The sequence below is a fragment of the Coregonus clupeaformis genome, chromosome 5 (genome assembly GCF_020615455.1).
Source record: "Coregonus clupeaformis isolate EN_2021a chromosome 5, ASM2061545v1, whole genome shotgun sequence".
Taxonomy (NCBI): domain Eukaryota; kingdom Metazoa; phylum Chordata; class Actinopteri; order Salmoniformes; family Salmonidae; genus Coregonus; species Coregonus clupeaformis.
Window position 1 is genome coordinate 6,880,443 of NC_059196.1, and position 12,282 is coordinate 6,892,724.

A 12,282-nucleotide genomic window follows, 5' to 3' on the forward strand; every position below is an offset into this window, starting at 1 on the left:
GTTATGGTGTGGGGGTGCTTTGATGGTGACACTGTCTGTGATTTATTTACAATTCAAGGCACACTTAACCAGCATGGCTACCACAGCGATACGCCATCCCATCTGGTTTGGGCTTAGTGGGACTATCATTTGTTTTTCAACAGGACAATGACCCAACACACCTCCAGGCTGTGTAAGGGCTATTTTACCAAGAAGGAGAGTGATGGAGTGCTGCATCAGTTAACCTGGCCTCCATAATCCCCCGACCTCAACCAAATTGAGATGGTTTGGGATGAGTCGGACGGCAGAGTGAAGGAAAAGCAGACAACAAGTGCTCAGCATATGTGGGAACTCCTTCAAGACTGTTGGAAAAGCATTCCAGGTGAAGCTGGTTGAAAGAATGCCAAGAGTGTGCAAAGCTGTCATCAAGGCAAAGGGAGGCTATTTGAAGAATCTACATGATTCCATATGTGTTATTTCATAGTTTTGATGTCTTCACTATTATTCTACAATGTAGAAAATAGTACAAATAAAGAAAAAACCCTTGAAAGAGTAGGTGTTCTAAAACTTTTGACCTGTAGTGTATAGCTGCAAAACATTAGGAATTTATCTTGAGAATACGGTCCATTAATGACTCAACCTCAACTCCTGGTACAGGATGTGAAAAGGCATTAGATTTAAAAGCACAGTTGGTGATCTGGAGTTGTTTACCATCAATTCCATTCTGGGGCTGCAGGGGGTGGACTGAGGGATTGGGGGCTGACTGTGGGGCTTTACTCTGACCTGCAAGGGAGATGATGAAGTGAAAGGTCAAAACTCAAGTAAGCTGCACATTCAACATGGTAAGCTATATCCATGTCTGGATTCAAACATTTGTTCAACCTCTATCCCCCTAAGCCGTATGATACGGTGATGGTTAGAAATGCAATATGGGCTGAAGACTCACCTTCCACGTAAGGCGTGGGCTCTCCGATCTTTCCAGCCACCTCATCAGCAGACTTCACCACCTCCATGTCCAATATGACCACCACACGGCTGAACAGAAATAAACAGCTTAACAATTGCATTGTAAATTATTTTCCAAAGACTAAACACATGGTTGATATTCTAACATAAATTGTATGTATGTGTATATCCATTGTGTGTGTGTGTCCATTATAACAGCTCTAAAAGTTTGTGACTCATCTCAGCCAATTCATCAAAAGGAGAAAAATTATGCAGCAACAAGGAGGGCCTACATGAACAGCTAGCCTACATTAATATAATTTGAATAATAAACCATGTTTCCAATATAAATGGAAAGAAAAGGGTTTGTCATTCTGTAGGCAAGAAAACATAAAAACATCAAAAGATAGAAGCACCATACCGTCCATCCTTCAGGACATTGGTCACGTTCCTCTTCAGCTGACAGATACAGTTTGGGGCTAGTCGGTTGTCCTCAGCCATTTGGTTGAGCTGGGTGGAGAGCATGAACGCTACAGGAGGGATAGAGAGATGATAGGAGAGATGTTAGAGACAGACCAACACAAACATCAGCAGTACAGAGGAGGACAGCCACCCGCCCATTGCTTGTGTTAGTCTGTCTTGTCTATGAGAGCTGATGATATGCATCTCCCAACTAAAAACAACCCCCACACAGACAGATACAAACATGCCATCCTTGGTAGTAAACATGGAACAGATCCAACTGCAGCCCAGTCTAGTATGGGATGAGGATAGATTTAGATCCCAAAAATATGTTCCTTAATGTCTTAAAATGCACATTATTGTTTCATGACTTCGTATGGTATTACAACACTTCTTAAACTTCGCCAAATTAAAAGGAAGAAATGGATACATGTTTTTTTTTATTCTTTGATGATTTCCAGCTCTCTATTCCTTTTACTGAATCCTGACTACCTCCTGCTGGTCAGCCCCAGGCAATCCACAGCATAAAACATCCACAGCACAAAACACTCCAAAGTGCCCCTGTTGCTTAGGTCAGCTATTTACCTTGATATTTTCTGGGTGAGACTATGGAGAAGAACTAAAACCACTTTTCATTTGCCCTGTTGTCTTTGAAGCCTACCTTCTGGTGTAATTCAGATTATGACTGGATTGCACTATGTAGCTCAATTGGTAGAGCATGGCACTTGTAACGCCAGGGTAGTGGGTTCGATCCCCGGGACCACCCATATGTAAAAATGTATGCACACATGACTGTAAGTCGCTTTGGATAAAAGCGTCTGCTAAATGGCATATTATTATTATTATTATTACTACTATGGATTTACAAAAACTGGGTGCACTAACTGTATGTCGCTCTGGATAAGAGCGTCTGCTAAATGACGTAAATGTAAAAAAAAAAGTTTCTCAACAGCTTTATTTGGCAGGTCTCTAACATCTCCATTAAGAATATCCTTGACTTTAATTTACACTGATACCTTGACATTTACTGTATATATTCAATACAGTTGGAACCATGCATTCATTTAAAATACTGGCATATGTTATCCAAACAGAAAACGTTTGTTGTCGTTGCATGCCACTATCACAAAGCAATGCTATGTATGTGCCACCTGTAATGGTCACCTGCCATACAACCATTTCTGTGTGTACTTTTAACAGGTGGTGGAGTGGATTTGGAATAGTTCTACTCACAGGACATTGAGTGTTGTCCATCACTCATCATCAGACGAAAGCGGGCTGGTCCACTGCCTCCATCAATTTTACGGATGTTCTGAAAGAATATGAATACAGGAGTGCAGTAGAAATTATCTTGGTCAAGTCGACTAATCTAGTAGTGGTCGAAATCTGTATTACCGTCTTGGTGAAAATCCTTGTCTTAAATGTTGGTCTCTAAAACATGGGTCCATACTGTCCAAGTTAGCTAGCTAACTGTTGATAATGCCAGTAATCATTCTTCAACAGTTGGCCCTATTAACTTGGCTAACTAACTTAGTTATCTAAAGTTAGCGAGCTAGCTACCTACCTACTTCCACAAAATCCATTCATACTCACCACTAATTGAAGTATGGGGTTTTGTAAATCATTAGAGCCTTTGGTTAGGGCCTGTTGAAAGAGTAGAAAACAGCTTGAGACAGATGAAAAATATATCTAGATAGCTAGCTAACGTTAACTAGCATTGTGGCTAGCTCAACAAAGCATCCAGCAACAGCACATTAGCAGACAGTCCCTGTCTGAAAACCATCTTCCTCGATGCTGGGTAAACTTTGTTTGCATGCTTTCTGGGATGTCATAAAATGCCACCACCTACCTCTATCGCTCCCTTCGTCAGCATGTTAGTCATGTTGAAGCTGAGTTTATAACTATATAGGGCGAAAATGTATGTTTTAACTCAGAGAGGACAATCTCACTTCTACAGCGGCAGCAATTCCTCAGTGTGGCGCCAAATGTATCCCTGAACGCGCGAACTGTTCATAACGTCATCGCGTCATTTCCTGCTAAGCCTTCCGGTTTCTCTTATGGATCTAGGATCAGTTTACACTCGTCAAGACCACCTTTAGCAACAGGGGATAAAACGTAAAACTGACCTCAGAACAGCATGCCGAGCCAACGTGCCTCTATGGGACTTTGGTTAAACGTGTAAAAAAGTGTTTATATAGTAGGCATTGCCATGTCTAAAATTGCTTTATAAGAAGACACAAAATAAGTTGTATGAATAGCTGCTCCTTTTATTAGATGTCCTGCAAATCCTGCAACATTTATGAAAACCATCTTTGTTGAAGAAAAACATGATTCACAAACACCGGCGGATTTAAACATGCTGCATGGTCAATCTGGAGTCTGCATTGGCCATGCACCATTTACGGTGATATGGCTTCTGAAGAAGTCAGGGCATTCATATTTCCTGATCTTTACAGAGCTGTTGTGAAGGAAGTTGTCAAGGAAGTGAGTTTGTGTTTATTTAGGACCTCCCGCCCCCACCTACCTTCAACCAATCATGTCAATGCAGAGCAATATAGAGCCCTCTGCATTGTAACAAAATTTGGGAGGCGAAAAGCTATGCGGTATGGAGCTGAATTTGGCCTTTGTGTGCTTCTGGAGGCTTCCGAAATTGCATCACACCCTCCATCCAGTCTCCAAACACATTTTCGGATCAAGCATAAATTGGCTTTTAGTGATTTGGAGGCCCCAGGCAGAGGCCCCGCCCATGTATTTTTTATAAGCTACTTTACGCCACAGTCCCTTCTAACGTGTTCTACACGGCTTGTGAGCGTCTTAGGAAAAGAGAAGACATGTCAGTGTCCCTGAGAGTATTAGCTTTCTGGCATGGGGGTCATAGTAGCCCCAACCGTTCAAAAGCTACAGCTAAATTCTGATGAAGAAAAGGGAAAGTGATCCATTTGCCACAATCGCTAGCACACATCAGAGATTACTCACGAGAGGAGGAGGGCCTCAAGCGGAGGAGGAATGCAAGTTAACAGAAATAAATGTATTATTAAACAAAATTATGCCAAGTTCACAAGGCTCCCTGATGGTGTGAGGCCCCAGACAATCACCTTAGTTGCCTAATGGTAAGTCCGCCCAGTTCAGAAGCTGCTGCTGCAGTATGCTTTCCCTCCTAAAACATTATTTTTATTAGTCATTTAGCAGATAATCTTATCCAGAGCAACTTACAATTAGTGAGTGCATACATTATTCTTATTTTTTCATACTGGCCCCCCGTGGGAATCGAACCCACAACCCTGGCGTTGCAAGCACCATGCACTACCAACTGAGCTACACGGGACTACTTAAAAAAAAAAAAAAACATTTTTAGTCATTTAGCAGTCACTCTTATCCAGAGCGACTTACAGTTAGTGAGTGCATAGATTTTTTAAACTGGCCCCCAGTAGGAATCAAACCCACAACCCTGGCGTTCCAAGCGCCATGCTCTACCAACTGAGCTACAGGAGGCCTGTACATAGACACCATATTTTCTTTACATTGATTGGAGACAATGCAATGCAAAGCAGGAATTTGCTCTAAACTTCTTCTTGCGTTTGAAAGGTATCCTACTTTTCTCCCCATCTAACAAAGTGTAATGTGCAAATATATACTGAACAAAAATATAAATGCAACAATTGTGCATCTGCTCAAATAGAAAATCCTAATTGATTTCAGACTCAGTATGGCACCTGACGTTGTATAAGTTACAGATAAATAGTTAGCTAGCTGAGATTTGCAGCTAGCTTGCTAATTAAATTGTTCGCTATCTTTATTCTGTCGTATATTTTCAGTTAGCTAGCGAGTGTCTCGCTGAATGCATTGCAATTTCTTTCTATGTGTAGCCGGCGCGGTCTGCTCGTTGCCGACTACTGCGTTGTGTTCCGGTGCACTGAAGACAAGACACTGGCGTACTTGAAGGCACTTTATTGTGTACAACTCTCTCAATCTGTTCAACATCAAGGAGAGAAAATGTTCAAAACTCTACCCTCGACCAGAATCCGCCTCTCTCAGTCGAGTAGAATGCAGACTCAGTATAATCACATTCAAAAATCCAAGGAATAAAATACAACATAATTGGAAAATAAACATCGCATCTGGTGTATATCTTATGTATGTGTCATATTGCATGTTATCTCTGCCAAAAACTCTGAGCTTTTAGCCTTTACATTAATACTGTGCAACATGACATAAACCATCTTTCAAATAGGTAATACGTACAGTAATATGCACGAAGCAACATGTAATCCTTCACATTTGAGCTTTTCAGTGCCATTAAACACTAATCAATACATGAAAACATTTTAAATGAACACATATTTTTAACCTGATATTGGGAATACATACCTGTTCAACATCAAGGAGAGAAAATGTTCAAAACTCTACCCTCGACCAGAATCCGCCTAACATTTAAAAAAAAACTGAAACGTGGGCTTCAACACAAGAGGATAGAATGAAGATCGCTAACTTACAGCTAAACAAAACACGAGGTTAGCTAAGTTAGCAATTTCTCAAACTCTCAAAAATAGCTAAATTCACGACACAGCTTGATCATTATATAATATACATACAAGTTACTATGTGCACTGAAACGTTTTAGTTTTAACAGGTATATCAAGTTTATATCACGCCGAAGTGAACACATACCTCTCTCAGTCGAGTATAATGCAGACTGAGAAAAGCATGAGACAACTCCGCATATAACCAAACCAACACTCTAGAGGGCGCACTTACACAACTAACTCTCCCAATATCTGTAAACTACACGAAATGCTGAACAATACAATATTTTGGTGAAATCAACTCACAAAATAAAATAAAAAATAGAAAATGAACGGTTGCAAAAATCTGTAATTCTTTGACCTGTTACATTCACCCCTCTTTAATTTCACCAAAATCCTTCGCACGTCGAGGGTGGAAAATAACCAAAAGCATATAGAATAAAACTCTTGTCCACTTGGTCCAAGATAGCCCTGGGACTCCATTTCCCATATACAGCGCATAAAGCTACTTACAAAGTAAGTTAAAAGAAAACAGCAGTTGATCAGGCTACTGCCCCTTCTAGTGAATATGATGCCTTATACACCATATGAGATCTTGGAACACTTTCCCTCCAATATGAACATCTCATGACCCAGGTCATACTACTGGTAATAAAGAAAAATATCTTAATCTCAAAAATGTATCTAAAATAAAGAACGGAAAGACAGTGACCTTCTGACTCCTGTAACAAAACCCTTGGTGAATGGTTTTTGCACCATGTTCTCTATCAAGCGATCGACTGCCTTAACAACCCTGCCAGTACGTGTTCTGACAACCTGACTTTCAAACCCTTGTACTTGGGAGGGTATCTGACTATCAGTCAGTGTAACAGGTGAATTGACGTCCGAAGACCCTGTCTCATCTAAGTCAGGAACATCAATTGGGGCAACAGAGTCAGTGTCAGTCATGTGCAAATCAGAGGGGTCACTGGAATCCGACAAGTCTCTCACAGGTGAGTATTCATTTCCCCCTTGGCCTCTGACCTCTTTAGACTGGGCTCTCGTGGGTGTCAGTTGAACAGACTTCCTGGACAGAGAGTGGGGCATCTCATTCTCCATCTCAGACTCATCAGCTTCTCCAATAGACTCAGAGTCAGAGGATGCGTTTAACCACGAACAGGTACGGTCCTCAGAAGCATCTACTGCTAGGCCACTCAAAGCATCAACAGAAGGAGGCTGAAACTCACTGGCCACATCCGAGGCAGCTCCATTCATCTCTTCATCGCTTAGTTCTGGCATGGGCAAGAAGCTCACGTCCAACATCAAATTCCGATAAACAACTTTTGTTTTCCCACTTTCGTCTCTGACTTTGTAAACGTGAGTCTGAAGGTTCCGGTCTATGATGGTATACATAGTGGCTTCCCACTTATCCGCTAACTTCCTCTTCCCTCTCTCTGCTTTATTAGCTAACAAAACTCGGTCGCCAACGTTCAAGTGGGTTCCACGAACTCTCTTGTTGTAGCCATCAGCTTGATGTTGCTGTCCTTTCCTCGCATGCTGCTGAGCTATGTCGGCAGCCACATGGAGGTTCGCCATCAGTTTCTCTGCATAGGTCTTATAATTCACCACGACTGGATCCCTCAAGACTTGTTTGAAGACTATGTCTACTGGGAGTCTGGGGACTCGACCATACATCAAATAGAATGGAGGATATCCAGTTGTTTCATGAGTGGTGGCATTATACGCAAAAGTCAAAGTCTGTATCTGTTGGACCCAGTGTTGCTTAGCTGTCAGGGGTAGGGCACGCAACATACTGCCAAGTGTCCTATTGAACCTTTCGGTTTGCCCATTTCCCATGGGATGGTATGCTGTTGTGTGTGTTTTCATAATCCCTGTTAGGCTGAGGAGTTCAGCTATGAGTTTGCTTTCAAAATTGGCCCCTTGATCAGAATGTATTCGCTCTGGGAAACCGTAGATGCAGAATACGTTATCCCATAACTTCTTTGCTATTTGCTTTGCAGTTTGGTTTATGCAGGGAAAGGCATGAGCCAATTTTGTAAAGTGGTCTGTTATGACTAACACATCGACAGATCTTTGCTTACAGTCCTCAGCACTCCAAAAATCAATGCACACCAGCTCCATGGGTGCCGAAGTGCGAATGCTCTCCAAGGGAGCTCGGGCAGCTGGTTCAGGGGTCTTTGCAAGGATACAGCGTTGGCAGCATTTCACATATTCCTTGATGTCTCTTCCCATTTGCGGCCAGAAGAAACGCTGTCGGGCGAGGTGTGCTGTTCTAGCCTGCCCTTGATGCCCAGCGAAATCATGCACACCAGCGAGAGCTTTGGCCTTCAAGCTAGCAGGCAGCACAAACTGATACCTCTTCTCTCTGCTTAATGGGTCTTTGGTTACCCTATATAGGACTCCGTCCTGGACTTTTAGATGATGCCACTGCTTGCACAGTGTCTGGGTCGTAAGAGCTAACCTCCTCCTCCCTCGCCTAGGTGGTGGCTCACCCCTCTGAATGAGTGGCAGGACTTCCCTGATAACTGGATCTATTTCCTGGCTGTGCCTCAGCTCGCCGATGGAGAGGGCTGGAAGTGTGTCTTGTTCTGAGGGCACCGCCTGGGGAAGAACATTGAGAAACTGTGTTGCTCTTATCTCTGCTCCCCTTTCCCACTCTACATGAGCTTCACAAGCAGATTTCACATGAGAGGGTTCTTGACTGCCGGCCAGCCTGTCTTGAGTGGGGTCCATAGTTACACAGCACCCTGCATCATGTGCCTGGAGACACTGGGTCTTACTCCGGAAGAGATCTTGGACTTTCTCCTCTTTGGTTCCCTCCGCCTCAGCCAAAAGACTTCCATAGGGCTCACTGATCTACCTTTGGCTCACTGATTTAGCAAACGGATCTCTACTCAGGGCATCTGCCACAATGTTCTTTACCCCAGGAATGTGTTTGATACTGAAGGTGTATGGGGAAAGCTTTGCCACCCACCTCTGTTCGCAAGCGTCAAGTTTTGGTTTGGTCATTATATAGGTCAAAGGATTATTGTCGGTCCACACTGTAAAAGTGTGGCCTTTCAACCAGTGGCTGAATTTTTCACAAACACTCCATTTGAGCGCCAAGAACTCCAGTCGGTGAGCAGGATACCTCTTTTGTGAGCCAGTGAGGGTCTTGCTGGCAAAGGCGATCGGGCGTGCCTTCGTTTCTCCTTCTGGTATCTGGGACAGAACTGCCCCAAGGCCATCAAGAGACGCATCAATGGACAGAACCAAGGGCTTAGAAAAGTCTGGATGGCTAAGGACCACACAATTCAGGAGCTTCCCCTTAAGACCGGCGAAAGCGGAATCGCAGTCAAGGGTCCAATCCGCAGGTTTGAGCTTTCTGTAGACTCCCGCATTCTGACTGTACTTCCCGGCCTTTCCTCTCCGTTTCTGGCCAGCTGTGAGAGCAAACAGGGGTTTTGCGATGGAGGAGCAATTTGGTATGTAGTGTTGGTAATAAAATACCATCCCCAGGAATGACTTCACTCTGTGAACTGAAGGAGTGCAGCCATCATCTTCCATCAAGTCCCTCTTTGACATTTTGGTGATGACCTCGACCTTCTCTGGGTCAACAGCAACACCGTCACTGTCAACGATGTGTCCGAGAAACTTCACAGATCTCCGCAACAGATGGCATTTTTTTGGACTCAACTTTAGACTGTGCTCCCGTAGCCTCTGGAAAACAACCTCTAATCTGCTGAGGGCCTGCTGTTCATTGGGGGCAAATATCAAGAGATCATCTAGGTAGCACAAGAGACTGCTGAAGTTAAGATCGCCAAAGATACTCAGCATCATCCTCATGAAGGACGCTGGACTGTTGCAAAGCCCCTGTGGCATTCTGTTATACTCGTGCAGGCCTAATGGTGTTGTGAAGGCGGTATACTTTTTGTCCTCCTCATGCATGGGCAAGTTATAAAATCCAGACGTGAGGTCCATGGTGCTGAAGACAGCATTACCGCCAAGGGCAGCCAAGCAGTCCGATAGATGGGGCAAAGGATGAGCATCCTTGATAGTTCTTGCATTCAGCCATCGAAAGTCTGTGCATATCCGGAGGTCGCCATTTTTCTTCCAAACCATCACGAGTGGAGAAGCATATTCACTCATTGATTTCCATATGATTTCCTGTTCCTCCATCTCGGTGAGAACTTGGCGCAACTTTTGATAGTGGGCTGGCGGCACTCTGCGATATGGAAGACGGAAGGGACGGTCGTCAGTGAGGCGGATCCTATGGGCAAAGCCCTTGGCTTCTCCACAGTCAAGATGATGCTTTGAAAATATATCCTGATATTTCTCCAGCAATGTCACAAGTTGGAGCTTGGTGGAGGGGCTCGCTTCACAATGATCGATGTCGACATTTCCTAGACCAGACTTCTGCAGTCTGTCTTTCAGGTCACCGTTGTCATCCTGTTTCACATGAGTCACTCCAACAGAGCCAGCATCACTCTGACAGGAACCCTGGAACAGTGTGAGATCTTCAGCTGCAACACAAGTAGAGACGTCCGCAAGCTTGCTGTTCCTTTTCAGTGTGAGTGGTTTGTCTGAGATATTAGTGATTTTCATGGGAGTCCAGCCATCTCCCCATAGCGGTGTTACCACTCTCCCCACCATAATGCCCCGAGGCACACACCTGGAGGTTGTAGGCTCCACCATAACTGTACTCCCAGGTGACTTGGGCGTATTACTTGGCAGTCTTCCCCACAGCAGGTACTCTTGTTTGGGAAGGAGAGTCACCGTCTGAGTTAGCTTCACTGTCCCTACTTTTCCTGGGACATCTTCACCCCTCCATCTTGTGAGACTGGTCATCATTTCTAGAAACTGTTCGCCATCTGGAGACCCTTTTGTGTTGCTCGAGATAACTGTCCAATATATGTGAGCTATCTAGTTTAAACTGGCTCCACCTTGCTCAGAGTTAGGTGGTGTGTGCGCTAACTGTGGCTGAGCGTTAATTCTTGGCCGGCGCTGTTGGCATTCTCTCTTCCAGTGGCCGGGCTTGTAACAGCCCATACAGAGGTTCGCCTGTCTACAGTGTGCAGTAGTTGAGTGTTCGGCAGACTGACAGACTTTACATCTACTCTGAACAATGGCTGCTGGCCCCCTGCTTGGTGGCACGACTGCTGTTGTGTGTGCCGTCTGCTCTAGCACACGGTTCAGCAAGCCAATGAGAGACTGCATGCAGATGCTCTCTGTCTGAGGAGAGGATGGAAGCCCCATTGCCTTTGGGTAACCAGTAAGGTCTGTTGGGTTTTCAGCAGCGACTGTCTCTGTGGTTAATGCCTGAGCATGTGCACCAATGTTCTTTGGCCGATAAGATTTGGCTTGACACATTGTTCTAGCCTCTCTCTGATGTTCAACGAGGTGTTCCTGAATCTCATTTGCTGTCCACTTTTCAGCTGTTTTGCACTTTAGGACACTTGCAAGAGCGGGGTCGGGACAGTGTTTCACCAGCATCATTGTGACTTCGTGAGAGGGGTCCTCAATGTTTCGCCCCTGCCTTCTCAGACACTCATCTGCGACATCCACAGCCTTGTTCAAGCGTATCCAATAGTCCATGGGACTTTCTCCGGCCAGAGGAAGTGTGTTATAGAAATCTGCTAAAGGCATAGAGGAGTAGGTTAACTCACTGAAATGTTGTTTCAGAATATCAAAGATGAGCTTGGAGTTCTCAGCTGGCTGCAGCGATGGCATACTGCGCAGGGTAACTTTAACAATGTCTCTAGCCTTTCCCATTAGTCTTGACATTATCTCCTGGGAGTGCTCTTGCGGGTGTACACCCTCTTATTCAGGTAAACGCTCATAATCTCTTCCCACTCATGCACTGTATGTTTGTCTGTTCCATCACCCCTGAAGTACGGCGGCTCTTTGACATCTGTCTTCATGACTAACTTTACTCCTGTCATGTTCAAATCAGACTGTCCATATCCTAAGTTCAGGCTAGGCGTAGGAGTGGTTTGGTTATCTGCACTACCAACAGATCTCTGTAATTGGCTAGCAATGTTCTCTCCTATTTCATGAGCTAACTGTGTGATGAGACTCCCTAGGTCTGCAGAACTCACATGTGAACTAGACACTGGCTGACGTGGAGAATGTTCATCTGTTTGGGTGTGAGTGTATGAAAATGCAGGACGGCCCACTGAACTAACGCTGCTTGCAATGTCTGGAGCATCTCTTAAGCTACGCATGTGTGGTGCGGGGGAATATTCATCAGTGCGTAAGCGTGTGGACGAGAGTACAGGTCTGCCTAGTATACCAGCACCCCTAACCGGCGTGCTCTCCACCCTACTCATAAACCTGCCCCTCCCCAGGCTTACCCCTGCAGCATCTCCAACACTAAATGGTGTCTGCGCATCCT

The 12,282-nt window shown here is 44.5% G+C and overlaps 1 protein-coding gene and 1 non-coding gene across 4 annotated transcripts in view; both read right to left on the reverse strand.

Annotated features, from left to right (window-relative positions):
- The window catches only part of LOC121559873 (replication protein A 70 kDa DNA-binding subunit-like), a 62,384-nt gene that overhangs the window by 38,606 nt on the left and 11,496 nt on the right, over positions 1-12,282 (reverse strand). Inside the window, exons 1-6 of one of the 3 annotated variants that reach the window (XM_041872945.2) lie at positions 3,236-3,376; positions 2,980-3,030; positions 2,620-2,698; positions 1,346-1,454; positions 926-1,014; positions 691-762 (exon numbers count right to left, since the gene is read on the reverse strand). In XM_041872945.2, the coding sequence (XP_041728879.1) occupies positions 691-762; positions 926-1,014; positions 1,346-1,454; positions 2,620-2,698; positions 2,980-3,030; positions 3,236-3,268 (433 nt within the window). In that variant the 5' untranslated portion in view covers positions 3,269-3,376. Of the gene's footprint in view, positions 1-690; positions 763-925; positions 1,015-1,345; positions 1,455-2,619; positions 2,699-2,979; positions 3,031-3,235; positions 3,377-12,282 lie in introns of those variants that run through there. The other 2 variants (XM_041872951.2, XM_041872950.2) reach the window with 2 other exon arrangements.
- Positions 4,806-4,879, reverse strand: trnap-ugg. The gene has a single exon. It is a non-coding gene; the product is annotated as a tRNA-Pro (tRNA).